Raw genomic sequence first — 15,943 nt, 5'->3', positions numbered from 1 at the left:
TGAATAAATGAAACAACAGAGGAAAGAAGAACTCACTGAGCGGAAAGCTGCAGCTACCAGGTTTGCTGGAAACAGGTTTCTAAAGGGAAAAAAACAACGGAAAAAAGTACAGTGTAATAAAATGTAAGAGTCAGTTCTGCCAAACTAACACATGCACCCTTCATGTCACTAAGATCATTCCCATGACTCCCATGCTCACAGCAATATGTTCATTTCTAACCATCAAGAGTTTAAATGGGATTAAAACCAGATGGGATTTTTCTTTCAAATATGTTGCAAACAAAAAAAAAAGGCCTTGCCCCCCTTTTTCCCCACATTATCAGGAGGCCTCTAGACCTACATCTATTCCTCATTTTCAAGTGTGTAGCCTGTCCTTAAGGTATATCTACTAGACTGACTGGCCCCAAACCCAGTCCTGCTCTCGTCACATGATGTGGTTGAGGAGGCGGATTAGCGCAGTCACCCCCTGGATGATGAACTGGAGACGGCATGACTTTCACAAGGCCTGTTACAAACCAGTATGTGCAGCGATTTGAAAATAAAAAATGACCAAGTTAAAAACTTTGTCCTCACAAGCACCGAAAAATGTTTCGATTGATAAGAACAGTGAAAGCAAATAGCTAAAAAAATCTAAAGGAATTTCTGCATTTTTTTGTAAACCAGAATTTGTAATAGCCTACTAGTGATAGACATCGTGGTGTTAGACTGCAGACAGTCTATTCTCAGATGCATTAATCAAATGACGTTTAAGTGACACTTGATGACACGTCACAGGAGACGCAGGTGCAGCCGACACAGGTGACACGGACGAATTTTTAGCCAACTCAGCAACGGGAATAAAATCCACTCTCAATAACTAGAAGGGGAAAAAAACTAGAAGGACCATGCTTAAACAGATGTTGGCGTTCCCTCAAACTCAACAAACAATAAACATTGCTCAATCTAATGTATGAGGACCTGCAACGTGCCACGGTCACATGGATAGCAAATACAAACGTGTGTTCTTATCACTTTACACTGTCGCGAGGAATTCTATTCCAAACTGACTTTGCTATTTAACAATTAATTACTGCTTTACAAACTTTCTGCGTAAAGTACGTAAGCCACTGTAATATGAGGTTTGCGCAGAGTTCTTGTCCGGAGGAGGCTAGCCATTTCTCTAACACTCTACGTTGATAGCGTGCGCTGATGCACTCATGTGTGTAACCTATATATGGCTAATAATGCTGGAGGGCAAGAGTTGGCTAAGTACTGCCCGAACGCGTCTGATCAAGACTTTTCTTGAAACATTAAAGATTTCAGATCTATTACTATTCATACTCTTAACCATATACTCCATGTGTCCAGTCAAACCAATACCTTGCGAGGTCTAAGAACGAATCGGTGGTTTCTTTGTTGGTGCTGACGGTTTCAAGTGCCAAATTGTTCGTGTTCAGCGCTCCGGCACCAACACCAGGCTTGATAATAAATGCCAGGGCAACCCCGATTCCGGAGGCAATGAGAGTAGTCACCAAAAAGTATGATACGGCGATTCCTCCCAGTTTTCCCAAAGAACGAGTGTCTAAGCTAGCGGCGCCAGATATCAAACTGCACACAACAAGAGGAAGGATGATCATCTTCAGCATCCTCAGCAACATCTCTCCGGGAAAGGCAAAATAAGTCATTTCTGCTCTCGTGAGGTTCATGCTCCGAACCAACATTCCTAGCCCTACGCCCACAAGAACCCCAGACACCGTCAGAATCACTAGAAGATTCCTTTTTAAAAAGACCACAAATTTATCTTTGAAGCTTCTCTTTTCGCCATTAGCTGAGGTTGTGGAGACCGAGCATTTGGACACAGCGTGTCCGTTAATTTCGCTCTTTTTCTCCATAATTAAGGGTAATAGCTGTTCTTTGTAGCGGTAAGGATGAGAGAGCTGCCCTTTCTCACGAAAACCGTGCGCGTACTTAGAGATGCGGGTAGAGGCGATAGTACTGATTGCGAAGCGCAACGTGTTCGTCTACCAATGGCAAAGAGGGGTCTTGTGCTTAAAACGTAGGGCATGCGCAGTTGATGTAGATTTTTATAATTCAAGATGAAATGATGCAACAGGGGAGATTATTGCCAATGCCCAGGATCAAAAGCAGAATAGAACGTTCTAAATTCTGTTTTGTTTAGTATTGCTTTAAGATTTACCAAAAATAAATAAATAAAATAAAATAAACCTTGCAGCATGTCTGTTGGTTTCACGGTAGCACTGGAATTCTTTTCACTAATAGTCACCTTAAATGACAAATTACATATGTAATTCCAGTTTTAAACAGCAATCTGCGTTTAACTGCTTTCAGTAAACTGAATTTTGAATGTGGAAAAGCAAGGACTGCGGAGTGACGGACTCTTAGGTCATCCTTTAACTGGTTCTGGTCCCTGTGATCCACCAGACGTCAAAAAAATACTTCGTTCCAAAAATATCAGCTTGCAGCTGCCAATATCAATGCACACACAGCTGAGTGAGTCCTCCAAGATCTGCCATACATGCTACTCTCCTGTAGGAGAGTAGGTAAATCTTTAGAAAATGCCGACAATTTTAAACCAAACTTTAAATGAAATTTAAAATCCAGTTTGGAAGCATTTTAGTGTGGCCATTTGCCATTACCAAAACCATCTCTCTCTCTCTCGACACACACACACACACACATACACAGAGAGAGAGAGAGAGAGAGAGAGAGAGAGAGAGAGCCGGCGCCGGCAGAAAACGAATGGGGGGGTGGGGGGCAACTGAAATGCAGAGAGGGGGCGGTGACTTAACCCAAAAAAGTACACGCGCTGCGCACAGCTATACTATCGTTTAACAAGTGCACCCCCCCCCCCTCTCTCTCACACACACACACACACACACTCTCTCTCTCTTACAGATCAACAAACCCCAAGAAACACATACCATCCACACAACATCGCATGCTCGCGACTCTCTGAGCTTGATTTCAAAAGAGCCAACAACGTTTACTGACCTAAAGCAAGTGAGCGCTTAAAGCAACAGCCACCATGTCAAGCCACCCATACAAAGCTCTGGACAGATTAGCTCTGCTAAGAAACACATGCACCTGCAAATTGAGAATCAGATTCTCAGGGGGTCCAAACACAACGCAACACAACTAGTTTACGCTTATAGTTTGATAGTTTCAGATCGCACTCACCCAAATGTAGGCTAGAACGTGACCTTGGTTTTAGCGAATTATGGTGGGCTAAATTATGTGTTAGTATTTTAAAATATAAATAAATTTTAAAAAATAAATAATTCAAATTAGGCTGTAATCTTCACTGAGGGGCGGGGTAGTCCATCTGTGGGGGCAACGCCACCTTACGGCCCACCGTGGCGCCGGGCTTGCACACACAACACTTGTCTTTGTGTCGTCAAGTGCCTAAAATACCTAAAAAAAAAAACGCGCCCAGAAAAAGTGAATACTGGCGCAAGTTTTAAGTGTGATTTATGTACTACCTCTTTTGCAGACCACTAGATGGCAGTACCATATCAGTTAAAAGTCACAACCCTAAAGGAAAACAACCTCGTGGGTTACTCTTAGTCCGTAGCCGTTTCACTAGAGGGCAGCTATTAACGAGATTTTTACCATATATGTTCGTCAGAGGAGCCGCACAGAAATGCAGCCGCTGCCCAGTGCCGAAGCTTGTTGTGAATGTCTGCCTGATTAATTGTCTACTGGAATCTGTTCGTCAGATCAGCCCGAAATTTCATCGGATATTTGCCCCCATATTCAGTAGTAGGCTATTTCATAATCGTGGTTTTGTATGGTGAAGTGGCAGCCTCAGCCATGCGCGGATAATGACAGTTCAGGTAGAACAGTAAACGCTTCCCTGAAATCTGATGTCAGAGTGTAAAGATTAATTAATCTGTCCAGTTCGCCTGCTCTGTGCGCACTCTGACGGCCTCGGAGGATAACAGACACACAGGACTGCGCGCTCTCGCACGCACGCAGGCAAAAACCTCTCTCCACTATCTTTCTTTTTTGCTTCAGTTTTAATATGTGTATAATCTGTGATGACAAACTCCTTGAGGGTACCATTTCCTGTTATGCAGAATAGACTGAACTTGCAGGAGGGGGAAAAGTCGAGCCATGGACTGGCATGTTGCCCGAGCACACTAGTTCTCTAACTACGAGGGTGTGGATTTGTTCTGCATTTTGGTTTGTTCTGAAGTTGACAAACACTGTCATGGTAGCAGAATACGGGACGGGAGAGAAAAAAAATCTGTTTGAAGAGGAAAGATTCGACATGGTACCATCGCAGTCTTCATGCGGCATTAGCAAATAAATAAGACACAAACATATACGTGGATGGTGATCTTGGAGAATTTTGTTACTTAGTTTGTTTTTTGATAATGAGGTGATCTGATCGTGTCCATGTGAAAACAAATCATCCCTTTGATGTTCTGAGGATGCAAAATGCACGCTCTTCTCTGTTTCTCTACTACAGATATGTGCGGCTTATTCCCTCTTCTTAAATTCTAAATATATATGTCACAGAGTGCATTTTTTCCTTTTTTGTTTCTTAAAAACAGAATCTTCTTTCTTTAAATTGCATTCAGTCGAAGGGCCGCCAGGCTGCCTCGCAAGTCTATTCGTTCTCAAATGAGGAATAGGCGGGGCATGTCACTGAGATTCAGCCCTGAAGTCACCGCACAATCTATCAATCAAATTAAATGTCCTGCAATTGTAACTTGAGTGCACGGCTGTCGATTCCAGTGTACCGTCCTTCATGACCTGGGCAGGCAGAACTTAGGGTGTTGGTATGATCAAGATAGTGTGTTTTTACGGAGTTCCAAGGGATTACCAGGTGGATACTGAATGCAAACAGCCCAAGATATCTACAGTGTCGGGTGTAGCATAGGCTCTATGTCTGTATTTTTTGTTTTGTACCTGAAGTATTCCGTGAGTTCCTGCGTCTGATCGCTGTGCAGCCGGACTGGACGGCACCTCTAAGAAGGGTGAGTGTTTGAACAGACAGGGTTTTAAAATTTGAAATCATTACATGCTGCCGGTTAAAATTGTGATATAGGTCAAGGAGTCTCTCTCTCTCTCTCTCTCTCTCTCTCTCTCTCTCTCTCTCTCTCTCTCTCTCTCTTGTTAGATTTTTTTCTATTAACTTGTTTGCATCAACAAATTAGAGGGTGTTTTCTGAAACACGCCGTGGTCTTGAGTGATCGCGTCACACAGCTAAGTTACACTAGCCTTAGTAGGTTACAAACCACTTACCGTTTCAAACGAGACGTACCACGTGACGTATTTATGATCGCGTTGCGCCGACCGCTTGTTCTTTTTAGCCGAGGTACGTCCAGTCGTGCTGGTCACTGTACAGTAACACACAGCTATTATATAAGCCAATGGAGACACGCGGAGCACGGATCTTTGTCACTGGTGTCACAGTTCGAATGTGTACAGCCTAGTGTATTCTACCGCTTAGACTCGTAGCCCACCTCAGGCATGATCAACGAGAACTTGCGGTTTACGGGTATAAAAATACTTATTTCTTAGAATATAGCAATACTATTACACTGTTGTTATTGACAACGCTAACATCAGCAACAGCAATAATAATAACAATAATAATCGGTTGGGGGTTTGACTATTCTGTAAAGATGCTCGCTCTGTCTCTTTAGATTGATGTCGGTTTCTGCAATTAACCTCCAACACATTTTGTTACGACATTCCATGTATTTCCTGGATCAGTTACATTTTACTTTTCAACTCAGATACAGTGTGTATTTATAAAAATCATCTTTCCCATTACTTTTCAGATACCAAGGTGAAATCACACTGATTGTGTCAGTTAAAAGCCTAGATGTGTATGTGACGATGGAGACCAGTTAGACTTTTTAGTGCTAACTGGGGCTTATACTCATATCCAGTCACTTTTAATTTTATAAAGATTTATTTGAAAAAGCATTTATTATCGGGTAATTAGACTCTGAGTGTAAGACTTTTTTTTGTGAAAACAGAACTAACCAATACCTGATACTCAAACACCATTACATAAATCTAAATCTGTAAGTTTAATCAATTCTTCAACTAAATACAAAGTTGTTGTTTGGCTGTTGTCGCCGCTGTGCAATAGTCAGTGTCACATAGCCCTGGTTGGGGTTTTGACAATGCCGGATTAGATGAGCACATCTAATTTTGCTGATAATCCAGATTAGGGTGCTGTGTGCTTTGCGGCTCTGGGCTGCGCACCAGTCTCCAGAGCCCAGCCTGAGTGCAGTCAACCGATCAGCACACCAGTGAAAACACACTGCACCAAAATGGACCTGGACTCTCTTCACTTCTTCCCAATGCACACACGTTAACGTCACTGATCAGCGATCAGGTCTGCCTCCCAGTCCCCTTGGCGACTGTCACCCTGGTTAGCAGAATGGTCATTGGTATCATTGCGGAGTGCTGTGGTTCGTGAGAGAGGACTCTTAAATTGCAGATCAGGCTTAGAGCAGAACTATGTATGCATCCCAAAGTGTATGTGTGTCACAAAATAACAGAACTCTTTTAGTCTTGGAATTTAGTCTAGACTTTCATTGCTGATGATGATGTCTGCATTGTTATCTAGTACATGACGATAAATTTGAAACTTGAATGTAAAAGGCTTCCATGTGTGGATTTCTATACAAGGACTGAAGGTAATAAATGGTTTGGACTTTGACACCTGTATATTTCTTGCCGGATTCCCAGTAGTTCCCAGTCTCTCCAACTCCAGTACCGTGATTATACCAGTCATGGGTGACCCAGAGCCAGGCGCCCGACAGGTGACAGCTGCTTCGTTTTGCCACTTTCTGAAAGCCTCGCTCTGTAAAAGGAGTGTTTACAGGTAGTTTGGCTGTTTTCAGGTTTTTGCAGTGAACAGACAATGAGGGAATTTCATCAAATGTGTTTTAATCAAGGAATCAATTTAAAGTCATTTGAAGTAATTGAGTAAAAGGCCACAATGACAATCCTTTGAATTCTCTGATCCTTCCTGGGATAGCCTTTTGGCTATTCAGTTGTGAATGCGGTCCAAAAATTCCTCCTTAATAAATTACATTTTTCCTGTCAGTTAAGGTCTGGTGAGGTCCTTAGCCGTTTTCAGTCGACTTGTCATTTTTATTGTGTTTGAGGTTCCTGCACGCTGCACAGTTAGGTCTCTCTCTCTCTCTCTCTCTCTCTCTCTCTCTGCCTCTCTCTCTCTCTCTCTCTCTTTCCCCTCGAGGGATGTTTATAAAAGCAAGGCGACTTTTTAATGCCATGCTAAAGGTTTATAGATTCATTTTAAGTATGTACTTATAACTTATTTTGTCACCATACGTATTGCTCAATAGAGCAGGTCTTTGTGAATTGCAAAAATGTGTGTGCGTGCGTGCGTACGTGTGTGTGTGTGTGTGTGTGTGCGCGCATGCACATGTGTGCATGTGTGTGCGTGTATGTGGATGGTGTGTGTGTGTCTGTGTGTGAATGCATGCATGTGTGTGTGCAGTTGTGTGTGTGTGTGCTTGCATGTGCGTGTGTGAGCGTGTGCATGTGTGTGTGTGTATGCATGAATGTGTGTGTGTCTTCTCTGTGTATGTGTCTATGGATGGTGTGTGTGAGAGTGTATGTGTGTGTGGTGTGTGTGTTTTTGTGTATGTATGTATGTATGTATGTGTGTGCATCTGTGCATGCATGCGTGCGTGTGTGTGTGTGTGTGTGTGTCTGTGTGTGTGTATGTGTGTGCATGCGTGCATGCATGCTTGTGTGTATGTATGTGTGTGTGTGTTTATGTGTGTGTGCGTCTGTGTGTGTGTTTATGTGCATGCATGCGTTCATGTATGTGCGTGTGTTGAATCCAGTGTGTACTGTCTGCCTTGCCCTGAGGCGCTGACCTTTTCACTTTGACTCTCAAGAAGTCCATTTTTTCATGCCCGCCACTGCAGCATCTCGCATTCCTGTGGCACTGGCACTCAGTTCTGTTTGGTGAACTGCCATGTAGGCTTAGCAGGTTTCTTCAGTAATCACATCCACGTACGCGAGGGCACAACCACGTGATCAGACGCAGTAACAGCTGTAACTTTATTAAGGCTGTGATAGAACAGTCCTGTCACCACATTCAGTGCCACTCTGCCTTATGGCGATGTAGTTAACATCATGAGATTCATTCAGGCTGCCAGAGCCTGATGTGAGCTGCACTCAGCAGGTTACAGGCAAACGCAGTCATAGTTAAGATTGACAAGAAACATTAGCCCACTGTGTGACTGTAGGGTGTAGAGAAGTATCAGCTGCTGCCAGCTGCACTACGTAAACATTTGGGTAACTGCACATTAAAATCACTCACTTAACCAAATTAACATTATCTGTTCAAACTAGCTGTGGCTCTCTCTCATAGATTATGTGTTCAGAGGTTTTCATGTCCTTTGTACACTCAACTCTCTGAGTTCTAGAGAGAGTTTTCCCAGAATTGATAGCCCCGGTATAACCTAATACTGAGGTTAACGGTTATGAGAGAGAGAGAGAAAAACTGATCCAAGATCAGCAGTATGTTGCCTTGAACGTTAGCAGCTGCACTGCTGGGAGAGACCCAGCAGGACAGAGCAGAAGCACAGGGATCAGGTGTCATTAGAACAGTGACCATAACAGAGCTGGCTAGCAGTTTCTCTATCTTTCTCTCTCTCTCTCTCTCTCTCTGTCTCTCACACACACACACACATCCTTTCTCTGTTTCCCTCTCTCTCTCTCTCTCTCTCTCTCTCACACACACACACACCCTTTCTCTGTTTCCCTCTCTCTCTCTCTCTCTCTCTCTCTCACTCACACCCATACACACACACCCATACACACACACACTCAGGAGCCTCCGTCCTACAGTCAGCAGTACTGCAGCATTAATATTGCATGCACCATCTTTAAAACAAGAGGAGGAGGAGGAGGAGGCTAGGGCAGGAGGCCTCAGGATCTGTCAGCTCTGAGAGGTTGCTCCACAGCAGAGCAGATCTCCTTGTAGGAGACAGGAGCTTCTGGATTCAGTATACCAGGAGCATGTGTGTGAATGACAGGCACGCCTCCTCTCCCCACGCTTACGTTTACACATGCTCACAGAGTCAGTGTAGTGGAGTAGTGGAAGACATGAACAGCTGGCTCAACCAGAGCTGGCCCACACAGGTGACTCAAGGTTAAACAGGGCCTGGCACTGAGAACAAAACACTGAGGCTCAGTTTACAGCTATGAGTACACTGTGTATGAGTGACACTGTTTAAAACTGTCAAATGTCCAAGAGTTTTACTTATATGTCAGCATTCCTATGGACTGCGTGTGAGTATGAGTATGCAGGTGTGTGTGTTTATGTGTGTGTGCATGCTATGAGAGTCTCTGAGTGAAAAACTAAACAATGATCTTTTGTGTGTCACAAACATTTTATGATATTTGATTTCTCTAGAGTCTGTATAACTTATGATTAAACAACTAAACAAATTATTGAAATTGCAGCACTTAAATAGCACATTCAGTTATTAATGTTATTAATGTCATTAGTAAATCTCCAGTTCTTTAAACACATGTTAAAATATACCAATGTCATAAATGATTTTTTTTACTTAGCCAGAAACCTAATAACTCAACCACTATCCTGAATGTCAGAATCTTTAAACACAGTTAATAGATAAGTACAGTGAGTCGATAAGCACAGCGAGTAGATAAGTACAGTGAGTAGATAAGTACAGTGAGTAGACAACTACAGTGAGTAGATAAGTACAGTGAGTTGACAAGTACAGTGAGTAGACATGTTCAGTGTGTAGATAAGTACAGTGAGTAGACAGGTTCAGTGTGTAGATAACTACAGTAAGCAGATAACTCTGGAACATTGGTTAGAATGGCTTTAATAAGGGCCTCTGGCATCAGATGGATGAGGGGAAAGAAAGAGAGAGGTGGATTTGATTCTATGTCATTTGTATCATCTCTGTTTCCGGGCTGATCACTACATTCTCACTCAGACCGTGCAAATATAGAAAAGAGGGGATTTCTCATGACTCAGCAGTGAGAGTTTTTGTCACTCGCCAATGTACATGTTGCATAATTATAGAATTGGTGGAAATTTTTGGAAATTTCTGAGTCGCTCTCTTCCCTTCGTGCCTGAGCTGCAGTGGGACTTTAGCTGGTTTTTCTCTCAGTCTCATCGTTCTCTGAATTGTTTGCGTTGAATAATTCATGCAGAGAAATGGGGAGTGGGTCTCCCAGGCCTCTTATCAGATAGGGCAGTCCTCTGAGTGTGGTAAGAGAGAGAGCGGTAGTCTGCCCTGACTAACGCCAACATCAGGCACAATTAAAAGCGACCATTCAGTCTTAACACCACTAACCCAATGCTTTGCTCTTCAGATTGACTCTCAGACTGAATACCTCAGTCCTGAATCAGGACCTGTGACGTGTCCATACCGGACAGACAGGATTAGGAACAGGAAACGTAAGAGCTAACTCCTGCTCTCATTTTTGTGGACTTGCTTCCCTCACGTCAAAATGACATCTCTAAAGTCCAGTTTAGATTCAATTAACTTTTTTTTTTACTTTTTATTTTTGGTGCAGTTTTTGAGTGGCCCATCCTGACTCACTCTGCGCTCTCTCTCTCTCTCTCTCTCTCTCTCTCTCTCTCTCTCTCTCTCTCTCTCTCTCTTCTGTCTCTCTCTCTCTCTTTCTCTCTCTCTCTGCTGACTGGTTTGACTGGTGATTGTGTTTATACCGCATGGGGCCAGTTATGTTCTGTTGATGTCTGTGCAGTATTCTGCATGCTTTAAAACTGAGCGAGGCTTTTCAGACACAGACACAGACATGCAGCCGCTGCGGCTGTGGCGCCCTGAGTCCAGGCAGTGTGGCAGTGTGAGGGTGAACAGAGGGAGTAGTCAGTGTGTGAGCAGCAGGAAGAAAGAGTGCATTCTCCCGTGCCTGGCCCTCTCCCCAAACCCCCTCATTATGTCAGTGGAGTGGAGTAAAGACTGCCCCACCCGCTTTAGCCCGCCACACTGTGTGTGTGCAACTTCTGGTCTCCCCCCTCCGCACGCCGCCGTGATGACTGTCTCTCCACAACTAAGAGAGAGAGAGAGAGGTACTTGTGTGATAAAGTTCAAGTTGAAAACACAATGATTTGCATGGCTATTTGTCAAAGCAAAGCCAGAATATATTTAACAGTTATGATTGCTTGAATATGGTTTTTGACTGTTGTTGCTGAGTTGGTATAGTTTGTCAAGTGTTGAGAGACATGTAATTTGTTACTGAACACTTCAGGTGTGCATACTGATCTTCAGGTGTGCACCTATTGCACACCTGTCTGGCCAAGGAGGGCTCTCCTCTCTCTGTGGTCCTTCTCAAGATTTCTCCCATTTCCCTTTTGGGTTTTTGGGGAGTTTTTTCTTGCCTGCCATGAGGATTAAGTCAGGGGGTGCCGTCCTGTTTTGATTTTGATTGTTGTGGCCTGTAAAGCCCTTTGAGACAGTGATATTGGGCTCTAAATAAACTTGAAACTTGAAACTTGAAACTTCATCTGTTATTGTGTTTGTGTTTGTGTGTGTGTGTGTGTGTGTGTGTGTGTGTGCGTGTGTGTGTGTGCATGTGTGTGTGTGTGTGTGTGTGTGTGTGTGTGTTATCTAAGAATTCACACTAACTGCTGTGTTGAACATTGCACACCCTCAGGAGAAAAAAATACCTAATTAGATCAGGACAGATTAACACATTAATTTAAACTCATCTCTGGCTTCTCAGCTAATAGTTGAGTGTATTATCTTGTGTCTGTTGTGTTCATGCCTGTGATGCTGTGAATTGAGAACTATCAGTTGTGCTGTAAGAACTAATGCTACATAGAGGTCTTTTTGTCCCAGCTCAAAAACAGATGCTTGATTTGGGAATCCACACCCAATGTTTTAATGAGTAAATATGAGAGCACGCTACGGGTACAGCAGAACATGTGAAATTCACACCTTTGTCAGTGGGTTACCGGCTGTTAGACTGATGTGTGGTGTGTTGAGTTTGGCAGGAGGATGTAATGAGTTCTGTCTACTCAACCAGCCTGTCTCTCTGTCTGTTAGTTGGGTTCAATATGATTGTGTCTCTGTGCTTTAAGGAGGGGAATAGCATATTGTCTTTCTGACCGTGCCTGCTCATGTTACCCTAAAAAAAAAAATCAAAAAGATGGAGACAGACAGAGCGTTGCTGAGACGGGTGCTGTCTCACTCTCATTGACTGATACAGCTGAATGCTAGCCAGCTGTCCCTGTCTCACTGCCTGTCTGTCGCTCTGTCTGAGTGTGACAGTCTTTCAACTCAATGCTGTATTTACCATGCCAGTTAAAGTAATTTCTTATGGAACTGGTTTTCGTATTGGCATTTAGTTTGTGGCCAGGTTGTTGTTACATGTGTGTGTGATTTATATAGCCAGTCTGTCGTTAAGAATATATTATCTGCTATGTTTTTGTTGGATACTGTAAGGAAGAAAGCTACACATCTCTTCTTTAATATCTCAGTCTTTTCTCTCATACATGATGAAGTTTGTTTTGCACATATGTGATAAAATCTTGTGTCATTCAACAGCAGTTATGACAAAGGATGCTAACAGCATCTGCAGAACAGGAGCAATGTAAAACTTGATGTTCGTCATTATTTTTTTTGGTTTCTGTTAATATTTGTCTGTCTGTTTGAGGGGAATAGAAAGTTCTGTGTCATGTAGCCATGCCTTGTGCTGATTCTAACCAGACTCTGAGAAACTCTTAATGAAAAATATATATTTGGCCAAGTGAGCATGGACAAAGGACTTGGTGTTTGTGCGTGAGGGTAGTGGGTGGGAGACATAGGGGTTAGAGAACAGGAGGGGTATGTGTGTGTGTGTGTGTGTGTGTGTGTGTGTGTGTGTGTGTGTGTGTGTGTGTGAGTGTGTGGGTGGGTGCAGGGGCAGAGGGAATGGTTTGTGGATGGTGGTGGAGTGCTGGAGGGGTGAGGAGAAGATGAAGGGGAGGGGTAGCTTTTGTTTTGTTCTTGGTTGCTGAGCAATGGGGAAGCATTTGGAACAGCTGTGAGGACCGAAGCTTTTCACTTCCCCTCTGCTGGAAAAGCCCTGGAGGCAGAGCAGAGATACAGCAGCCAAGAGACGGGGAGGGGGGGCAGGAGGGTGGAGACTACTGGAGCTTCTTTACCAGTTCGCTGAGAGGGAAGGAAAAAAGTGAGGGACAGGAGAGAGAAAGCGCGGCGGTGGTGGAGGTAAAGAGAAGTGTGGGGGCTGCCAGGGGAAATGTTTTGGTTTTAAGGTCAGGTGAAGCTGTTAGTTGAGCGGTTGAGAATAGCACCAAACTAAACTACAACACAAAAAAAACTTTACAGTTGCAACAAATAAGTGATTTTGCATGTTGAGAAAGTAGGTAAGTTAGCTGAGACACTAGTGGGAACTGAAAGGCACTGTGCTTTGATTTCCATTGGGGCAGTATTTAAAAAGACAGTGTGGGTCTGGTACAATGACAGAATTCCCACCCCAGGACAGTGACTGTGCCACCAGGCATGTGTGAGGCCTTGCTGAAGGAAAACGCCGTAACTATGCAGAAGAGTGTAAGTCACTGGGAGTCCTGATTGAGTGTTACTGTGAGAGTAAGGCTGGGGGAGTGGCTTTTGTCCCACTACTGACCAATGAGAGAACTGCCGGTCATATCCAATACCTAAAACCTCAGTGTTCAGATAGTGGTCAGTAAACCAGTGTAACTCAGCTCTGTTAAAATCAGTGCCAACAGCACACACACACACACACACACACACACACACTGAATCCCCGCTGAGTAGCGCCTCCACACACACACACACACACTCTGAATCACCACTGAGTAGTGCCTCCACACATACACATACAAACACCATCCCACTCCTCAGTACAGCCTGTGGGAGGTCACTGTAGTGCTAGAGCTGCCGTTAGGCTGCCGGGGTCCATGACCATGCACAGAGGAGGGAGTGGAGACGGGGAGGGTGTGGGCATGGAGGAAGGAGTGAGGACAGAAGAAGCAGTAGGGACGGAGGAGACAGTGGGGACAACAAACAGAGACAGACAAAAGGAAGGAATCAGGAATATGGAGAAGTCACATAGCTCTGATAAATGCATCTGATATGGATATACCATATCAAAACATGATATATAACATGAAACACTTAACATGTCAAACAGATGTAACAGACAGAAGACATTAGAGAGTGTCGGCTGAGGGGATAGTAAGTGCATGTTTGATGGTTGTGCACACTGTTTGTTATTCTAGTGAAAATGAGTTTAGCCCAGTCTAACAGGCCCTCTGGATGTCTTCCCTTAAAGAAAGCACCACGTTACTGTGAAAGCCATTTTCATCCGCCACACTCCAGACCACTGAGTGAGGTGTCTCTCTGTTCCTTGTGATTAATGTCCTCGGTAACCCCCCCCACCCACCCCCCCCCCACCCCCCCCCCCCACCCCCCCCGCACCTCATGCCTCGTCCACCCCAGGCCACAAAAACCAAAGAGCAGAAAAGAAACAAATGCCGTAGTGTATTAGCACAGACCAGTGGCTTAAAATAACTGAAACACAGAACCACAAAAGACTAAAATTAAGATGAAAAAACACAGGGACACAAATCGAAATCAGCATTTGGGGCATTCCTGTGGAGGCCACAGTGTGGAAACACACAGGACATATTTCATATTTTTAAAACAGGAGGTGCAGCTTTGCCAGGGCACCAAAGGCTGGAATGACTGCTTCTTCTCATATGAATTGTTTTTCATCATCCAGATATTTGATTCCTTCTTTATTCTTGTCCTGCTGGATGTGTGTGTGTGTGTGTGTGTGTGTGTCTGTCTGTCTGTCTGTGTGCATGTGTGTGCGTGCATGTATACGTGTATGTGTGTGCGTGTGTATGTGTGTGCGTGCATGTGTGTGTGTTTTCTCTAGGTTTGTCATGTCTGTTAGTCTTAAAGTAGTGTTGCTGAGGGTATGTGAGGACAGGCAGACTCAGATGTGACGTATCATTGGCCGCTTTACTCTTTCACCTTTGGGAGTTGTGTTGTCGCCCAGTGTGTTGTGGGTTAAGTAAAATCAGATACGCCTCAGTGCAGCACACAGGAAAATATTTGCCTACTGTAAAGCAGGGCCAGTGTTTGTAAGGCCACAAAACGGAATGTGAGTATAGATCAGTTGATCAGAAAAATAATAAATACAATAAAAGTGATTTTCTTCGTTATAAGCATTGTATAAACTTGTATAAACATTGTATGAAACTTCTTTTTTGTCTGGACTCTATTACTCTAACCGGTCTGTTACTGTCCCTGAGGAGCAAAAGATTTACCCCAAAAACCCTTACACTGGTGTCTGTGTTGAGTTTACCCCAAAAACCCTTACAGTGGTGTCTGTATTGTGTTTACCCCAAAAACCCTTACAGTGGTGTCTGTATTGTGTTTACCCCAAAAACCCTTACAGTGGTGTCTGTATTGTGTTTACCCCAAAAACCCTTACAGTGGTGTCTGTATTGTGTTTACCCCTAAAGCCCTTACACTGGTTTCTCTCATTCCCATTATTGTTCAATAAGCGTATTAAACATTTCCTCTATCTTATTCCATAGAACTTTGGTACATTTTGCTGAGCTAATTTTCGTAAACTTTTCTGGTTTTGCTAACCCATTGTCTGTTCCTTCAGTATTGCTTATGCTATTCATTTTTCTCATGACGGGATTTTGTGTAGTGTCCTTCTAAAAAATAGCTTTAAGTAAATGCGTTGAGTCGTTTGAAGTTGTTCTGGAGTCGAAGCCAGGAGAGACGAAACGAAACGAAACGAAACAAAACGGAAAAATGACCTGATGAATGGGCGCCTGTCATACAAGGAGTCCACTTCCAAACACCACAGACATTACTGCCTTGGTTTTGTGCCAGCTTGGACAGGAGCGTGTGTGTTGGTGTGTGTGTGTGTATCTGTTTGTACATGC

At 43.7% G+C, this 15,943-nt stretch overlaps 1 protein-coding gene across 1 annotated transcript in view; it reads right to left on the bottom strand.

The window, feature by feature from the left end:
- slc1a4 (solute carrier family 1 member 4) overlaps positions 1–15,943 on the bottom strand; it is a 42,757-nt gene that overhangs the window by 11,651 nt on the left and 15,163 nt on the right. The window contains exons 5-6 of the mRNA XM_030772234.1: positions 1,360–2,000; positions 37–79 (exon numbers count right to left, since the gene is read on the bottom strand). Coding sequence (XP_030628094.1) covers positions 37–79; positions 1,360–2,000 — 684 coding nt within the window. The remainder of the gene's footprint in view (positions 1–36; positions 80–1,359; positions 2,001–15,943) is intronic.

This window comes from Chanos chanos, chromosome 4 (genome assembly GCF_902362185.1).
Source record: "Chanos chanos chromosome 4, fChaCha1.1, whole genome shotgun sequence".
Taxonomy (NCBI): domain Eukaryota; kingdom Metazoa; phylum Chordata; class Actinopteri; order Gonorynchiformes; family Chanidae; genus Chanos; species Chanos chanos.
Note: the sequence above shows the minus strand (reverse complement) of the source record. Positions and strands in the feature narration are given on the sequence as shown.